At 43.5% G+C, this 16831-nt stretch overlaps 1 protein-coding gene across 1 annotated transcript in view; it reads left to right on the forward strand.

The window, feature by feature from the left end:
- Positions 1-16831, forward strand: part of LOC126267125 (venom allergen 3 homolog) — a 65176-nt gene that overhangs the window by 39202 nt on the left and 9143 nt on the right. The window contains exon 5 of the mRNA XM_049972043.1: positions 4697-4835. Within this exon, the coding sequence (XP_049828000.1) occupies positions 4697-4835 (139 nt within the window). The remainder of the gene's footprint in view (positions 1-4696; positions 4836-16831) is intronic.

A 16831-nucleotide genomic window follows, 5' to 3' on the forward strand; every position in this document is an offset into this window, starting at 1 on the left:
CCTATAAGCCAAGGAATGACAGAGGCATGATAGAAAGCCGGAGCGGTCGCCAACAGCATAAAAAACGTCTTGCAGGATGTCGAAAGTGCTAGGAACGCGCCAAGCGGCCACGCACCTAGTACGGAACGCCTCGGCACGGCCGTCACCGGGGAAAACAGCGGAAAAGGGTGTGGACGGAAGACTTTTCTTTATTGTTATTTTTAAACCTGTTTACAGGCAGGCCAGCAGCAGCATACTACGCCGCTCTTTGGCCTCAGAGAAACACAAAAGATGCAAATGAAGACAATTAGAGAAAAAAACTATGGTGGACATATAAACGGAGACAAACACTTTTTAAAATACATGGAGCCATTCACGGGCGTAGAGTCCAAGATAAAATTTGTTCAGATACTTGGACACATACATAGACGAAAATTGTCACACGTGAATGTAGGTGCACAAAACGAATAGCACTGAACCACTTAAGCACAAAACGACGGCACACACAGAAACACGAGGCGTTGATCTCCAGCACGCGAATGTTCACTAACCGTGTACGAGTCCGGGGACCTGCCAAGAGAGGAGGAGAAGGGGTGGGAGAGGGAGAGGGGAGAGCAGAGATGCCATGGGCAGGGGAGATAGTGGGTAGGGAGGAAGGGGGAGGGGAAGCCCATGGGAAGAGGGTTCGAGGAAGGGGATGGGGGAACAGGAAAGAGAAGGGAGGGAGGGCGCCTAAGGAAAGGACACAGGAAGTGGGGGGGGGGAGGATCAAAGTTGATATGAGGGGTAGATGGAGGGGAGGATGACATCATCAAGGAGGGGGAGCTGGTGGAAGCCACCTTGGGAGAGGGTAAGGAGGGTGGAGGGATGGAGACCGGTTGGGACGTGGGAATACAGGCATGGCAGTGGGTGTGGTTGGGAGAGGATGGGTGAGACAAGCGTGTGAGGAGGATCGAGTTTGCGGGAGGTGTACAGGATCCGTATCCGTTCAACGAAGAAGGGGAGTTGGGGGAACGGAATGAGATCATACAGGATCCGCGTGGGGGAGGGGAGACAGATGCGATAGGCGAGGCAGAGAGCATGGTGTTCAAAGATTTGAAGGGATTTATAAAAGGTAGGGCGGGCGGAGATCCAGGCCGGATGGGTGTAACAAAGGATAGGGCGGATGAGTGATTTATAGGTGTGGAGGATGGTGGAGGGGTCCAGACCGCACGTATGGCTGGAAAGGAGTTTGAGGAGATGGAATCGGGAGCGTGCCTTGGCTTGGATTGTTCACAGATGGGGGGTCCAGGAGAGGTGACGGTCGAGGGTGACGCCTAGGTACTTGAGGGTGGGGGTGAGGGCGATAGGACGGCCATAGATGGTGAGATAGAAGTCAAGGAGGCGGAAGGAAGGGGTGGTTTTGCCTACAATGATCGCCTGGCTTTTGGAGGGATTGACCTTGAGCAACCGATCAAGATGGGATTGGAGAAGGTGTTGGGAGCGCTGCAGGGTGGGGGCAAGGGCAACGAAGGCGGTGTCATTGGCAAACTGGAGAAGGTGGACGGGGGATGACAGCGGCGGCATGGGCAATAGTTAATGGGAAGGGTGAAGGTTTGGAGCTTGAAGAGGAGACCGGAATGCCATATGCGGTCATAAGCACGTTCGAGGTCCAGGGAGAGGAAGATTGCGGAACGACGGGAATTAAGCTGTTCGGAAAGGAGATGAGTGAGGTGAAGGAGCAGGTCGTCAGAAGAGAAGGACGGCTGAAAGCCACACTGGGTGACAGGAAGGAGGTGGTGCTGACGGAGATGCTGGTGGACGTGTCGGGTGAGGATAGATTCCAGGACCTTGCTGAAGACCGAGGTAAGGCTGATGGGATGGTAGGAGGAGACAGTGGACGGCGGTTTGCCAGGTTTAAAAACATCAGGATACGGGAGGTTTTCCACAGGTCGGGGTAGTAACTGGTGTACAGGACTACATTGCAGAGCCTGGCCAGGGTGGAGGGGAAAGAGACAGGAGCTTCACGAAGGTGACAGTAGGTGACACGATCGCGGCCAGGAGTGATGTTGCATTTTGTGCGGAGTGTAGCAATGAGATCCTGTGTAGTGATAGGGGCATTGAGTTCCGTGTGTGCTATGTTGTCCAAGTACTGGAAACCAGATGTGAGGGGAGGGACAGAGGTGTCAGTTCGATCGCGAACATCCGGGAAGAGGGAGTAATCGAACTGGGGATCATTGGGGATGGAAAAGACATTGGAGAGGTAGGAGACAAAGTGATTGGCCTTACTAAGGGTGTCAGGGAAGGGGTGATCATCATGGAGAAGCGGATAGCAGAGTAAGGGTTTAGTTCTGGTAAGGCTACGGAAGGCTGACCAGAACTTGGATGAGTTTATAGGTAGGGTAGCATTTAAATGGGTGCATGTCTGTCACCAGTCCCGGCATTTCTTAGCCACGAGCAAATTACGAATGTGTAGGTGGAGTTGCCGGTGGCGTCGTAGTGTATCCAGGTCACACATGTGGAGAAAGGTACGATAGAGACGGCGAGATTCACAGAGGAGGAGGACGGCCTGTGAGGGTAGGGTAGGACGGTGGGGGTGGATGGTGACAGTAGGGACGTGGGCCTCGACGGCCTCAGACAAGGTCTGCTGGAGAAAGGAGGCGGCATGGATTACATCGTCACGGTGGTGATAGGTGAAGGGGTGGCTATCGACCTGGGTGCAGAGGGTATCCTGGTAGCCATTCCAGTTGGCACGGGAATAGTCATGGACGTACTTTGGGGGAGGGTCATTACGAGGGTCAGGGTGGGGGCAACGACCGTCTGAAACGGTGAGGAGGACAAGAGATGGTCGCTACCAATAGGCTCCAGGACATCCACCGTTATGTGGCCAAGGAGGTTAGGGGAGGACATTGGATTCAGGATGGGTGTGCTGGGGGATGGGGATGAGGTCGCCTTGAAGGGAGGAGAGGAACCGATGCCACCACCGTAACTGGGGGGCGGAACGACTATGGATGTTGAGGTCGGTGGCGATCATGTAGGAGGAGAAGGTACGGTCAATGTGGGAGAGGAAGTCGAAGGGAATAGGGGCGTTAGGGGCTGGGACCACTGCTGGACGCTGGCTGCTGCCAGAAACCATGCTGGCTGCTGGCAGGAACCGCTGCTGGCTGGGACCACAGCATCATCTGCAAAAAGCCTCAGTGAACTTCCGATGTCATCCACCAGGTCATTTATGTATATTGTGAATAGCAACAGTCCTATGACACTCCCCTGCGGCGCACCTGAAAACACTCTTACTTCGAAAGACTTCTCTCCATTGAGAATGGAATGCTGCGTTCTGTTATCTAGGAACTCCTCAATCCAATCACACAATTGGTCTGATAGTCCATATGCTCTTACTTTGTTCATTAAACGACTGTGGGGAACTGTATCGAATGCCTTGCGGAAGTCAAGAAACACGGCATCTACCTGTGAACCCGTGTCTATGGCTCTCTGAGTCTCATGGACGAATAGTGCGAGCTGGGTTTCACACGACCATCTTTTTCGAAACCCATGCTGATTCCTACAGAGTAGATTTCTGGTCTCCAGAAAAGTCATTATACTCAAACATAATAGGTGTTATAAAATTCTACAACTGATCGACATTAAAGATATAGGTCTATTGCATTTACATTCTACTCAAAAATATTTTTAATGGTAATTCCATAAGAAAAGCTACAATTTTGAGATAAAATTGCACGTAAAATTCTGCAAGTTTTTTCGTGTCATATGCTATATTTACGAATTTATTACTAAAACAATTTCATTTTCCATATAACAGCCAACTATTTCATCTCAGCACTGTTTTGTATGAAGTAGTCCATTAACTAAAAGAATATTTTAATTGCTTGGCAATCTTTTGTAATTGAAAACAGTAATACATCCTCTATATTATGGTCTTGGACTTTTGCTATAGTTGTTACCTTCTTGAATTCCATTTGTTACAGATCCAGCTAGTCAAGTATGCTGTCGCATTTGTCCTGTCTTCTGTCAATGCCTTTCTACAGATTTCTCCATGTACTCCCATCCACCCACTCTCGTTCGCACACACGAACTCATCCACACTCCATTCCCCCTCTCCCCTCCCCCCTGCCCCCCATGACACACACAAATACACACACATTTTTTTCCACATGTCAAAAGCTACCTCTGTTATTTTCAAAGAAGGCCTACATCTCTGACTGTTCGTAAACATTCATTAAATTATCAATGTTGTAAGGTAAGACTGCTTCTTGTTTAGATCAGAGCTGTGAATGAGTAAACTCATTGTCATCTTAGTCTGTCATCTGTAATTTTTTAATGCGCAACACAAGATTTTGCTCATTACTTACATTTCTAAAATACCAATTAAGTCATAATAAGACTGTAAAAGAAGACAACAATCAATAATGAATTTAGTAAAGTGCTGTATTGCTTGAATAGCAGGTCTGGTTAGCAGTAGCAAACAAAAATGTAAACTGACAGTTGAAGCACCTGACAATGAATCAAGAAACAGTAACAAATGATAAAATAAAAGAAATTAGAAACACTGACTGTTGGGCAAATTGTGGTCTTTATGTTTTTTTCTCACTAAACTGCAGTAACAAAATCATGTTGTTAGTCTTGTTTCTCATGACAGATAGTAACTCGTCACTTGTTTGAATGTTAATGCCCCAGTTTCACCATACGACTTTGGTAATAATAATCTTTTTTATTGTTTCAGCACGATTTTCTGCTGTAGGCCAAAATGCATATCAGTCTTGGACTACAGGACCCCTACAAGGAGCTCAGTGGAATAATACTGTGCGGTCTTGGTATAATGAAGTTGAGAACTTCAACAAAAATTATGTTGACAATTATGCGTAAGGGTGTTAATCCACACTAGTATAATATATACATTGATGAGGCATCTTTGATATATGTATTTCTTAGATCATTTACACACTGAGATCAGAAGAGTAAAATCAGCAAGGATTCATACCCTGATTAGTACAGTTCTATTCCTTTTTCTTCAAAGTTAAGACTACTTTTTGCTTCATTAACATACATGGAAGCTCTTAACCTTATCCTCCATATTCATTTTGAACTGTTGTTTCTATCCACGATGTCTAAATATCTAATTCTAAATGTTTATCACTTTCACTTTTTGCAGTGGCTGAGCTATGACAATTCAGGAAAGTTGTCAAGCTCAATTTGTACTCAGAACCAAGAGTTTAGTGAAGCTCAAAGTAGAAAGCATGGAATGTATACTGAAAAGATAGGTTAGACTCCATAGGAGAGTAGGATATTCATTGCAATGAACAAAAATATTGTGTCTATCAAGGATGAAATTGATGTTGACTTCATACTCATCAACAGCCAGCTACACACTTCCATCCACTTTAAACCTACCATCAAACAGCAAATTTTCACAGTTGCCATTCTTTCCATGTCAAACATCCCCCCCCCCCCCCCCGCCCCCCACACACAAGCTTGGCATTTGAGGCAAAGAAATTTGTTTGGATGCAGACTCTTGAGTGTCGCCCTAACCGCCGTCTGCTTCACGTCTGCTGTGCAGCGAGCTACCTTAATTTAAGTATTAACTATATTTTTCTTACTTGTCACTTCTTCTTCCGTGTGTTTTTGCTTTTAGGAAGCTTTAATTGTCGAGTGCTACTAATAGTGTTCCATAGATTTCGTGTTTGTTTTGAATACAATCAGAGAGACTCCCTTTAGTCATAGTGCCAGTAGTGTTAGTGTTTGTTTTGAATACAGGTCAGAGACAGGTAGTGATATTTTCATTGTTTTCTACAAGAAGTGGTTAGCAATCACAGTTTAGTCAATAATCAGCCGCCTTTAGTGAATTAGCAGTCTAGTTAAAAGCTGATTAACTCTCTTCAGTAAATTGATTCCTTAGGATGGATAGATGTATGGAAGTGAAACATGGACGATAACTAGTTTGGACAAGAAGAGAATAGAAGCTTTCGAAATGTGGTGCTACAGAAGAATACTGAAGATAAGGTGGATAGATCACGTATCTAATGAGGAGGTATTGAATAGGATTGGGGAGAAGAGAAGTTTGTGGCACAACTTGACTAGAAGAAGGGATCGGTTGGTAGGACATGTTTTGAGGCATCAAGGGATCACAAATTTAGCATTGGAGGGCAGCGTGGAGGGTAAAAATCGTAGAGGGAGACCGAGAGATGAGTACACTAAGCAGATTCAGAAGGATGTAGGTTGCAGTAGGTACTGGGAGATGAAGCAGCTTGCGCAGGATAGAGTAGCATGGAGAGCTGCATCAAACCAGTCTCAGGACTGAAGACAACAACAACAACAGGATGGATAGGATGTGTGACTGCTGTGTACGGACGCAGGAGGAGCTGGCCACTCTTCGCCAACAGCTGAGCGTGTTGATGGCCGCGGTCAGCCGTCTTCAGGCTGCTGCCTCGGAGTGTAGCGGCAGTGGGGAGTCTGGTGCGTCGCAAGGTACACCCCAGGTGTTACATGCTTCACCCACTGTCCCTGCTGTCGAGACATCTTCGCGGGTACCGGGCGCGGTTGGGCCACCCTCTCCCCAAGGGGAGTGGCGGGTTCAGCGGCGTTCACGGCGCACGAGGCGGAGGGTCAGTGTGGAGGCTGGCCGTGTGGCATCGCCCGCTCTGCCTGTGAGTGGACATGTGGCCGCTCCTTCAGCAAGGTCCGAGCAGGCACATGGGGGGAGGGGTTTATTAGTTATTGGGAGCTCCAACGTTAGGCGGGTGATGGGACCCCTTAGGGAAATAGCGGAAAGGTCGGGGAAGAAGGCCAGTGTTCACTCTGTCTGCTTGCCGGGGGGTCTCATCCGAGATGTGGAGGAGGCCCTACCGGCGGCGATAGAAGGCACTGGGTGCACCCGACTGCAAATTGTTGCTCATGTCGGCACCAATGACTCCTGCCGTCTGGGTTCAGAGGTCATCCTCAGTTCGTACAGGCGGTTGGCGGAGTTGGTGAAGGCAGAAAGCCTCGCTCGCGGGGTGGAAACAGAGCTATTTGTAGTATCGTTCCCAGAACCGATCGCGGTCCTCTGGTTTGGAGCCGAGTGGAAGGCTTAAAACAGAGGCTCAGACGATTCTGCGGAGAGCTAGGGTGCAAATTTCTCGACCTCCGCTATCGGGTGGAGAAATGTAGGGTCCCCCTGAATAGGTCAGGCGTGCACTACACGCCGGAAGCGGCTACGAGGGTACCGGAGTACGTGTGGAGTGCACATGGTTTTCTTTTAGGTTAGAGAATTCCCTCCCTAGGCCCGACAAGACGCCTCCTGAGACGCGGCAAGGCAGGAGTAGGCAAAATGCAACAGGGAATAACAATATTAATGTGCTAATAGTAAACTGCAGGAGCGTCTATAGAAAGGTCCCAGAACTGCTCTCATTAATAAACGGTCACAACGCCCATATAGTACTAGGGACAGAAAGTTGGCTGAAACCAGACGTAAACAGTAATGAAATCCTAAACTCAGATTGGAATGTATACCGCAGAGATAGGCTGGACAGTGAAGGGGGAGGCGTGTTCATAGCGATAAGAAGTGCAATAGTATCGAAGGAAATTGACAGTGATCCGAATTTTGAAATGATTTGGGTGAAGGTCACGGTTAAAGCAGGCTCAGACATGGTAATTGGATGTCTCTATAGGCCCCCGGGTTCAGCAGCTGTTGTGGCTCAGCACCTGAAGAATAATTTGGAAAATATTTTGAGTAGATTCCCCCACCATGTTATAGTTCTGGGTGGAGATTTTAATTTGCCGGATATAGACTGGGAGACTCAAACGTTCATAACGGGTGGCAGGGACAAAGAATCCAGTGAAATATTTTTAAGTGCTTTATCTGAAAACTACCTTGAGCAGTTAAACAGAGAACCTACTCGTGGCGATAACATATTAGATCTTCTGGTGACAAACAGACCCGAACTATTTGAATCAGTTAATGCAGAACAGGGAATCAGCGATCATAAAGCGGTAACTGCATAGATGATTTCAGCCGTAAATAGAAATATTAAAAAAGGTAGGAAGATTTTTCTGTTTAGCAAAAGTGACAAAAAGCAGATTTCAGAGTACTTGATGGCTCAACACAAAAGTTTTGTCTCAAGTACAGATAGTGTTGAGGATCAGTGGACAAAGTTCAAAACCATCGTACAATATGCGTTAGTTGAGTATGTGCCAAGCAAGATCGTAACAGATGGAAAAGAGCCACCGTGATACAACAACCGAGTTAGAAAACTGCTGCGGAAGTAAAGGGAACTTCACAGCAAACATAAACATAGCCAAAGCCTTGCTCACAAACAAAAATTACGCGAAGCGAAATGTAGTGTGAGGAGGGCTATGCGAGAGGCTTTCGATGAATTCGAAAGTAAAGTTCTATGTACTGACTTGGCAGAAAATCCTAAGAAATTTTGGTCCTATGTCAAAGCTGTAGGTGGATCAAAACAAAATGTCCAGACACTCTGTGACCAAAATGGTACTGAAACAGAGGATGACAGACTAAAAGCCGAAATACTAAATGTCTACTTCAAAGCTGTTTAACAGAGGAAGAGTGCACTGCAGTTCCTTCTCTAGATTGTCGCACAGTTGACAAAATGATAGATATCGAAATAGACGACAGAGGGATAGAGAAACAATTAAAATCGCTCAAAAGAGGAAAGGCCGCTTGTCCTGATGGGATACCAGTTCGATTTTACACAGAGTACGCAAAGGAACTTGCCCCCCTTCTTCCAGCGGTGTACCGTAGGTCCCTAGAAGAGCGAAGCGTTCCAAAGGATTGGAAAAGGGCACAGGTCATCCCCGTTTTCAAGAAGGGACGTCGAACAGATGTGCAGAACTATAGACCTATATCTCTAACGTCGATCAGTTGTAGAATTTTGGAACACATATTATGTTCGAGTATAATGTCTTCTCTGGAGACTAGAAATGTGTAGGAATCAGCATGGATTTCGAAAAAGACGGTCGTGTGAAACCCAATTCGTGCTATTCGTCCACGAGACTCAGAGGTAGATGCCGTGTTTCTTGACTTCCGCAAGGCGTTTGACACAGTTCCCCACAGTCGTTTAATGAACAAAGTAAGAGCATACGGACTATCAGATCAATTGTGTGATTGGATTGAGGAGTTCCTAGATAACAGAACGCAGCATGTTATTCTCAATGGAGAGAAGTCTTCCGAAGTAAGAGTGATTTCAGGTGTGCCGCAGGGGAGTGTCATAGGACCGTTGCTATTCACAATATACATAAATGACCTGGTGGATGACATCGGAAGTTCACTGAGGCTTTTTGCAGATGATGTTGTGGTGTATCGAGAGGTTGCAACAATGGAAAATTGTACTGAAATGCAGGAGGATCTGCAACGAATTGACGCATGGTGCACGGAATGGCAATTGAATCTCAATGTAGACAAGTGTAATGTGATGCGAATACATAGAAAGATAGGTCCCTTATCATTTAGCTACAAAATAGCAGGTCAGCAACTGGAAGCAGTTAATTCCATAAATTATCTGGGAGTACGCATTAGGAGTGATTTAAAATGGAATGATCATATAAAGTTGATCGTCGGTAAAGCAGATGCCAGACAGAGATTCATTGGAAGAATCCTAAGGAAGTGCAGTCCGAAAACAAAGGAAGTAGGTTACAGTACGCTTGTTCGCCCACTGCTTGACTACTGCTCAGCAGTGTGGGATCCGCACCAGATAGGGTTGATAGAAGAGATAGAGAAGATCCAACGGAGAGCAGCGCGCTTCGTTACAGGATCATTTAGTAATTGCGAAAGCATTACGGAGATGATAGATAAACTCCAGTGGAAGACTCTGCAGGAGAGATGCTCAGTAGCTCGGTACGGGCTTTTGTTAAAGCTCCGAGAACATACCTTCACCAAAGAATCAAGCAGTATATTGCTCCCTCCTACGTATATATCGTGAAGAGACCATGAGGATAAAATCAGAGAGATTAGAGCCCACATAGAAGCATACCGACAATCCTTCTTTCCACGTACAATACGAGACTGGAATAGAAGGGAGAACCGATAGAGGTACTCAGGGTACCCTCCGCCACACACTGTCAGGTGGTTTGCGGAGTATGGATGTAGATGTAGATGTAGATGTACAGCAATACACCACGATTCTCACCTCAGCCTCATTGCGCATAAATAACCTGCCAGCCTACCTCAAAATTACCAGTCCTGGTACTGCTGCTCCCTCCAAAAAACAGCTTCAGAGCACACCACTGGTGACTCAGTATTATCCTGGTCTGGAATGTATTAATTGACCAGCTCTGTAACTGTAAAAACATATACTATCAAAGGGAGAGCTACCTGTGAAACGACCCGTCTCATATACCAACTGCTATGTAGGCACCGTTCATCCTTTTACATCAGCATGACTAACACCATATTATTGGTTAGGGTGAATGGGAATTGGCAGAGGATATGTACTCTCAATATGCAATGTCCTGAAGCAGAGCATTCTCTACAATATGACAATTGTGACCTCAGTGCCTGTTTCACCATGCACTGCATCTGGATTCTTCCCCCAGGCACCAGTTTGTCAGAACTCTGCAGGTGGGAAGGTGTCCTTGGTTCTTGCCACCCACCTGGCCTTAATTTATGTTAATTTTTTCTGTCTCAGCATTTCTTCACGGTAACTACTCTTTTCTTTATCCCATTTTAGTTTTCTACATCTTTCATTGTCTTACCCATCTATTTTTCACTGACTGCCTTCCACCTCTGTTATGTACAATGCACCTAGCTTTTCACTCTTATTAACTCATGCATGATGTTTAATCAGTAATCTCTGTCTTGCGTATTACCCTATTTTCCACCTTTAAGCTCTCAAGTTTTCAAATCTCATACAATGCTGTTCCCAACAATCAGTCTTTGCTTCTCATCCCAAGTGGTAAGTCTCCCTTGACCTGCAGTTCTGGGTGACTTTCCTGAAAACTATCCCTTTTCCTAGACCTCTCCAGTCCTTTTCCTCACCCCTCTCCCTTTCCCTTCAACCATTCTACCTAAAGAAGTAGCCACTGGCTCCAAAAGCTTGCCTAATTACAACCTTCTTTTGTATGTGTGTTGTGTCGCTGCTTCGTGAGTAAATTTTTTGTACATCCAATTAAAATATTTTGTCAAAAATGGCTGAAATTGAGTCTGACTGCAGAGTATTATGTACAAAACTAACAGGCCCAGGTGAATTATAGCTAATAATCTAACTTTTTTTGCTGAGCACCTCATTCTGCTGTAACAGCTGCAGAAACATTTTAAAAAAGTTTGCTCTGATTAGCACAGAATTACCCTAATTATGCAGTAGTAGCTGCATGCAACTTTAACCTACAAATTATAGACTGAGACATCTATGGGTTCATTGCAAGTGGTATGGACAGACAGTCTTGTGACACAGTTGTGAATGCATTTTCCAAAAACTATCTTGAGCAGATAGACAAGCCACACACAGCGGAAATATTTTAGACCTGGAGCTGTGAACAGACCTGACTTCATCAACAGTGTATGTATAGAGACAGAGATTAGTGATCAAAATGTTATCATTGCAACAATGGTTTCTAAGGTTAATAAATCCCTCAAGAATATCAGGGGAGTTTTTATGCTGGAAAAGGCAGATAAACAGTTGTTAGTATCCTACTTAGACAATGAGTGGATGTAATTTAGTTGTGTGTGATGGATGCAGAGGGATTATGGGCGATGTTTAAATTGTTTGTAAATTATGATGTGGAGAAGTAAATTATGAGCAAGTGGATTAAGGATGAAAAAGTTCACCTGTGCTTTCATAGCAGAATTCAGAAAATGCTGAGAAAACAGAGATTGTCACATTCTCTATTGAAAAGTGAATGCCTATAGAAAGAATGGTGTACAAAGCATTCAACTTCCAATATCATACCTAATCAAAAGATCTTGCCAAGAACATAAGAAAATTCTGGTGCTCTACAAAGCCACTAAGTGACTCAAAGGCTTCTATTCAGTCAGTCCTCAACAAATATGGTGTGGCAGTAGAAGGCAGCAAAAGGAAATTTGAAGTTTTAAATTTTGCATTTTAAAAAATGTGACACATAGGACTCTCATACAGACACCCCACCATTTGACCATCACACAGAGTCCTGTGTGGAGGACAAAGAGATAAGCATCCTTGATACTGAGAAGCAAGTAAAGGATTTGAAATTAAAGTCACCAGATCTGGATGGAATGCGAGTTTGATTTCATGGAGAGCAAATCATTGGCCTCTTACTTAGCTCGCATTTATAGTGAATCTCTCACCCAGTGCAAATGTGGAAATATAGATGAAAAAAAAAAAAATCCTGCAATGTTCAAATACAGTATTAGTCTGGGTCTGCTTGACACAGTCACTTTGATTAAATATCTAGAAGTAACAGTGCAAAGCAATATGAGATGGAATGAGCATGTAACATGGGTAGGCAAATGGTCAGCTTAGGAATATTGGAAGAATTTTAGGCAACTGTTGTTCATCTACACAGGCGATTGCATACAGAGCAACTAGGGCAATTCATTCCTGGGTGGTGCTTGAATATTTCAGATCCTCACGATGTCAGATTAAAGGAACACATCAAAGCAGTCCAAAGTTTTGCAGCTAAATTTGTTTGATCAACACCCAAGTATTACAGAGGTGCTTTGTGACCTCAGAGGGAAGAAAGATGACATTCTTTTCATGACTCACTATTGAGAAAATTAGAGACACAGCCTTTGTGGTTGACTGATGAACGATTCTACTGCTGCCAATGTACATTTTGCATAAAGACTATAAAAGAGAAATTAGGGTTCATACAAAGGCATATAGACATTCCTTTTGGCCTTGCTCCATTTACAAGTGGAACAGGAAAGGGAATGACTTGCAGTGGTATAAGCTGACCTTGACCATGCACTATATGGTGACTTGTGAAGTACATGTGCAGACATAGATTTAAGTTGTGTCTTGTGGCACTCCTGCCCATTACTGTCAAATTATACATATGAGCTACAGAATTGACGGTATTTGTTCTAGAAGGCCATTTTGACAACTGTGGCAGAATTTCTTAATATTTAATAACTGATATCTATTATTTTATCCTGCTGTCTCATTCTTAAGCTGGCTTATAAATGATCTGGGTGTAACTGAAACTTCATTTCTAAATAGTCTTATTCAACTAAACCTCTTCTTGAAATAGATAAGAACCTCTCATTCTGAAAACCAGACTCTGTGAATTTCTGTTTGTTTGACAGTGACTACACAATTCATATCACTTTATTTAAATATTCTGATTTTAGTTCTTATTGGAGATCTCTGTCCCAGTACACACACACACATCTTTTACTTGTAAGTTTTGTATTGTTTTCATTCAATTATTTATTTGTGTGTCTGACTTCCCAGCATTGTTTTAATCAAAGAGTCATAGTTCAGTGATTATCGAATATGAGGCGATGCTCACAAAGACCAAAAAAGTTAATCATGTTGTAACGACAATCTACTGCATAAAGTGGAGTATTGTCTATAACAAATTCTGAACTTTAAATTAGTTTAGATAGAATTCGTATTGAGAGTTGAGTGTATTTACAGATTTACTTGCTTAAAAAACATGTTAGGGAGAAATATTGTTCATTACTTCACTTATTCACTTTGTTCCAAAGCTCTCATCATGGGGGTCATCAAGTAACAAGTGCAGGAAGACATTAACACAAATAATGAAAGGTCCATGATGGAATAACAACATGGAAAGACCAGACTGCTGTTCACCATAAAGGGAAGTGACTCTTAGTCACTGACAGGGACCATGGAAAAGGAGGCTAGAAATATTTAAGCCTTCATACTCTGCTCCACTGCAGTAAGATGTCTCTTGTTCTTTATGTGTGTAAATAATCTGATGAACATGGTGAGCAGCAGGCTGCTACAGTTTACTGTTGACATTGTGGTGTATGGCGAAGTGTCATTGTTGACAGATTGTAGGAGGATGCAGGATGACAGGCAGAATTTGTATTTTGTGTGATGAATGGCAGCTTGCTGTAGGAAAATGTAAGTTAATACAGTTGAAAAAAAGAGAACAGTCCTCTAAAGCTCAAATACAGTATTAGTGGCATGCTACTTGATAGTCACTTCTATTAAATATCTAGACATAACAATGCAGAGCAGTAAGAAATAGAATGACCACATAGGGTCAGTAGAAGGGAAGATGAAGCTTCAGCTTAGACTTATTGGAAGAATTTTAGGAAACAATAGCTAATGTACAAAGGAGACCATTTAAGGAACATTAGTGCAACCCATTCTTGAATACTGCTTGAGTGTTTGAGATCCCTCCTATGTCAGATTAAAGATAGACATTGAAGCAATCTATAGGCAGACTGCCAGATTTGTTTTTTGGTAGATTCGACCAACATGCGAGTATTAGAAAGATGCTTTATGGTCTCAAATAGGGATCTCTGGAGAAAAGAGAATGTTCTTTTCACAAAACAGTACTGAGAAAATTTAGAGAACTGACATTTGTGGCTGACTGCAGCATGATTCTTCTGCCACCAATGTACATTTTGCATTAGGACTGTGAGGAGAAGATAATCATAAGGAGGCATATATACAGTCATTTTTCCCTCACTCAAATTTTGAACATTCACCAGTATACTTGGGAAGGCAGGGGAACCAGATCTGTCATTGACTATATAATAACAGATCAGGACACACGTGTATTCAGGGAATTCTTTGATGACACTGATCATTATTTAATCTGCAGTGAAATTGGGATTGTGAGGCTGTAAGTGCAGGAGGTCAGGTCCATATGTCGGAGGAAAAGAGTGGAGAAACTACAGGATAAGGAAATCAGGCACAAGTACATAACAGCGATCTCAGAAACGTACCAGTTAGTTGAATGTAGTCAATTACAGTCATTGGAAAAGGAATGGACAAGGTACAGGGACACAGTACTATAAGTGGCTAAAGAATGTCTTGGAACAGCAGTGTGTAAAAGTAGGATGAAGCAAACAGCTTGGTGGAATGTCACAGTCAAGGCAGCCTGTAAAAGGAAAAAGAAGGCTTAACAAAAATGGCTACATACTAGAACTCAGGTAGACAGAGAAAGTTATGTTCAAGAAAGAAACAAAGCTAAACAGATAATTGCAGCATCCAAGAAGAAATCTTGGGAAGACTTTGGAAACAGGTTGGAGACTATGGGTCAAACTACTGGAAAACCATTGTGGAGTGTAATTAGCAGTCTTCAAAAGGGATGTAAGAAGGAAATGACAAGTATTTTGGACAGGTCAGGAAAACTGCTGGTGAATCCTGTGGATGCCTTGGGCAAATGGAGGGAATATTTTGAAGAGTTGCTCAATGTAGATGAAAATACGATCAGTAATGTTTCAGATTTCGAGGTAGAATGGGATAGGAATGATGATGGAAATAGGATCACATTTGAGGAAGTGGAGAAAATGGTCAATAGATTGCAGTGCAATAAAGCAGCTGGGGTGGATGAAATTAAGTTGGAACTAATCAAATACAGTGGAATGTCAGGTCTTAAATGGCTAAACAGGATAATTAAAATGGCCTGGGAGTCAGGACAGGTACCATCAGACTGGACAAAAGCAGTAATCACACCAATCTTTAAACGTGGAAACAGAAAAGATTGTTACAACTACAGAGGTATCTCTTTAATCAGTGTTGTGGGTAAAATCTTCTCAGGTATTGTTGAAAGGAAAGTGTGAGTATTAGTTGAGGAACAATTGGATGAAAATCAGTGTGGGTTTAGGCCTCTTAGAGGTTGTCAGGACCAGATCTTTAGCTTATGGCAAATAATGGAGAAGTGTTAGGAGTGGAACGGGGAATTGTATCTATGCTTTTTAGATCTAGAAAAAGCATATGACCGTGTTCCTAGGAGGAAGTTATTGTCAGTTCTATGAGATTATGGAATAGGAGGCAAAATTTTGCAAGCAATTAAAGGTCTTTACATGGATAGTCAGGCAGCAGTTAGAGGTGATGGTAAATTGAGTTCATGGTTCAGAGTAGTTTCAGGGGTAAGACAAGGCTGCAACCTGTCTCCACTGTTGTTCATATTATTTATGGATCATATGTTGAAAACAATAGATTGGCTGGGTGAGATTAAGATATGTGAACACAAAATAAGCAGTCTTGCATATGCGGATGACTTAGTTGTGATGGCAGATTCGAATGAAAGTTTGCAAAGTAATATTTCAGAGCTAGATCAGAAATGTAAGGACTGTGGTATGAAGATTAGCATCTCCAAAACGAAAGTAATGTCAGTGGGAAAGAAATATCAATGGATTGAGTGCCAAATAGGAGGAAGAAAGTTAGAACAGGTGGACGGTTTCAAGTACTTAGGATGCATATTCTCACAGGATGGCAACATAGTGAAAGAACTGGAAGCGAGGTGTAGCAAAGCTAATGCAGTGAGCGCTCAGCTACGATCTACTCTCTTCTGCAAGAAGGTAGTCAGTACCAAGACTAAGTTATCTGTGCACTGTTAAATCTATCGGCCAACTTTGTTGTATGGGAGCAAAAGCTGGGTGGATTCAGGTTACCTTATCAACAAGGTTGAGGTTACAGATATGAAAGTAGCTAGGATGATTGCAGGTACTAGTAGATGGGAACAATGGCAGGAGGGTGTCCACAATGAGGAAATCAAAGAAAAACTGGGAATTAACTCTATAGATGTAGCAGTCAGGATGAACAGGCTTAGATGGTGGGGTCATGTTACATTCATGGGAGAAGCAAGGTTACCCAAGAGACTCATGGGTTCAGCAGTAGAGGGTAGGAGGAGTCGGGGCAGACCAAGGAGAAGGTACCTGGATTCGGTTAAGAATGATTTTGAAGTAATAGGTTTAACATCAGAAGAGGCACCAATGTTAGCACTGAATAGGGGATCATGGAGG

Source organism: Schistocerca gregaria, chromosome 4 (assembly GCF_023897955.1).
Source record: "Schistocerca gregaria isolate iqSchGreg1 chromosome 4, iqSchGreg1.2, whole genome shotgun sequence".
NCBI classification, from domain to species: Eukaryota; Metazoa; Arthropoda; class Insecta; order Orthoptera; family Acrididae; genus Schistocerca; species Schistocerca gregaria.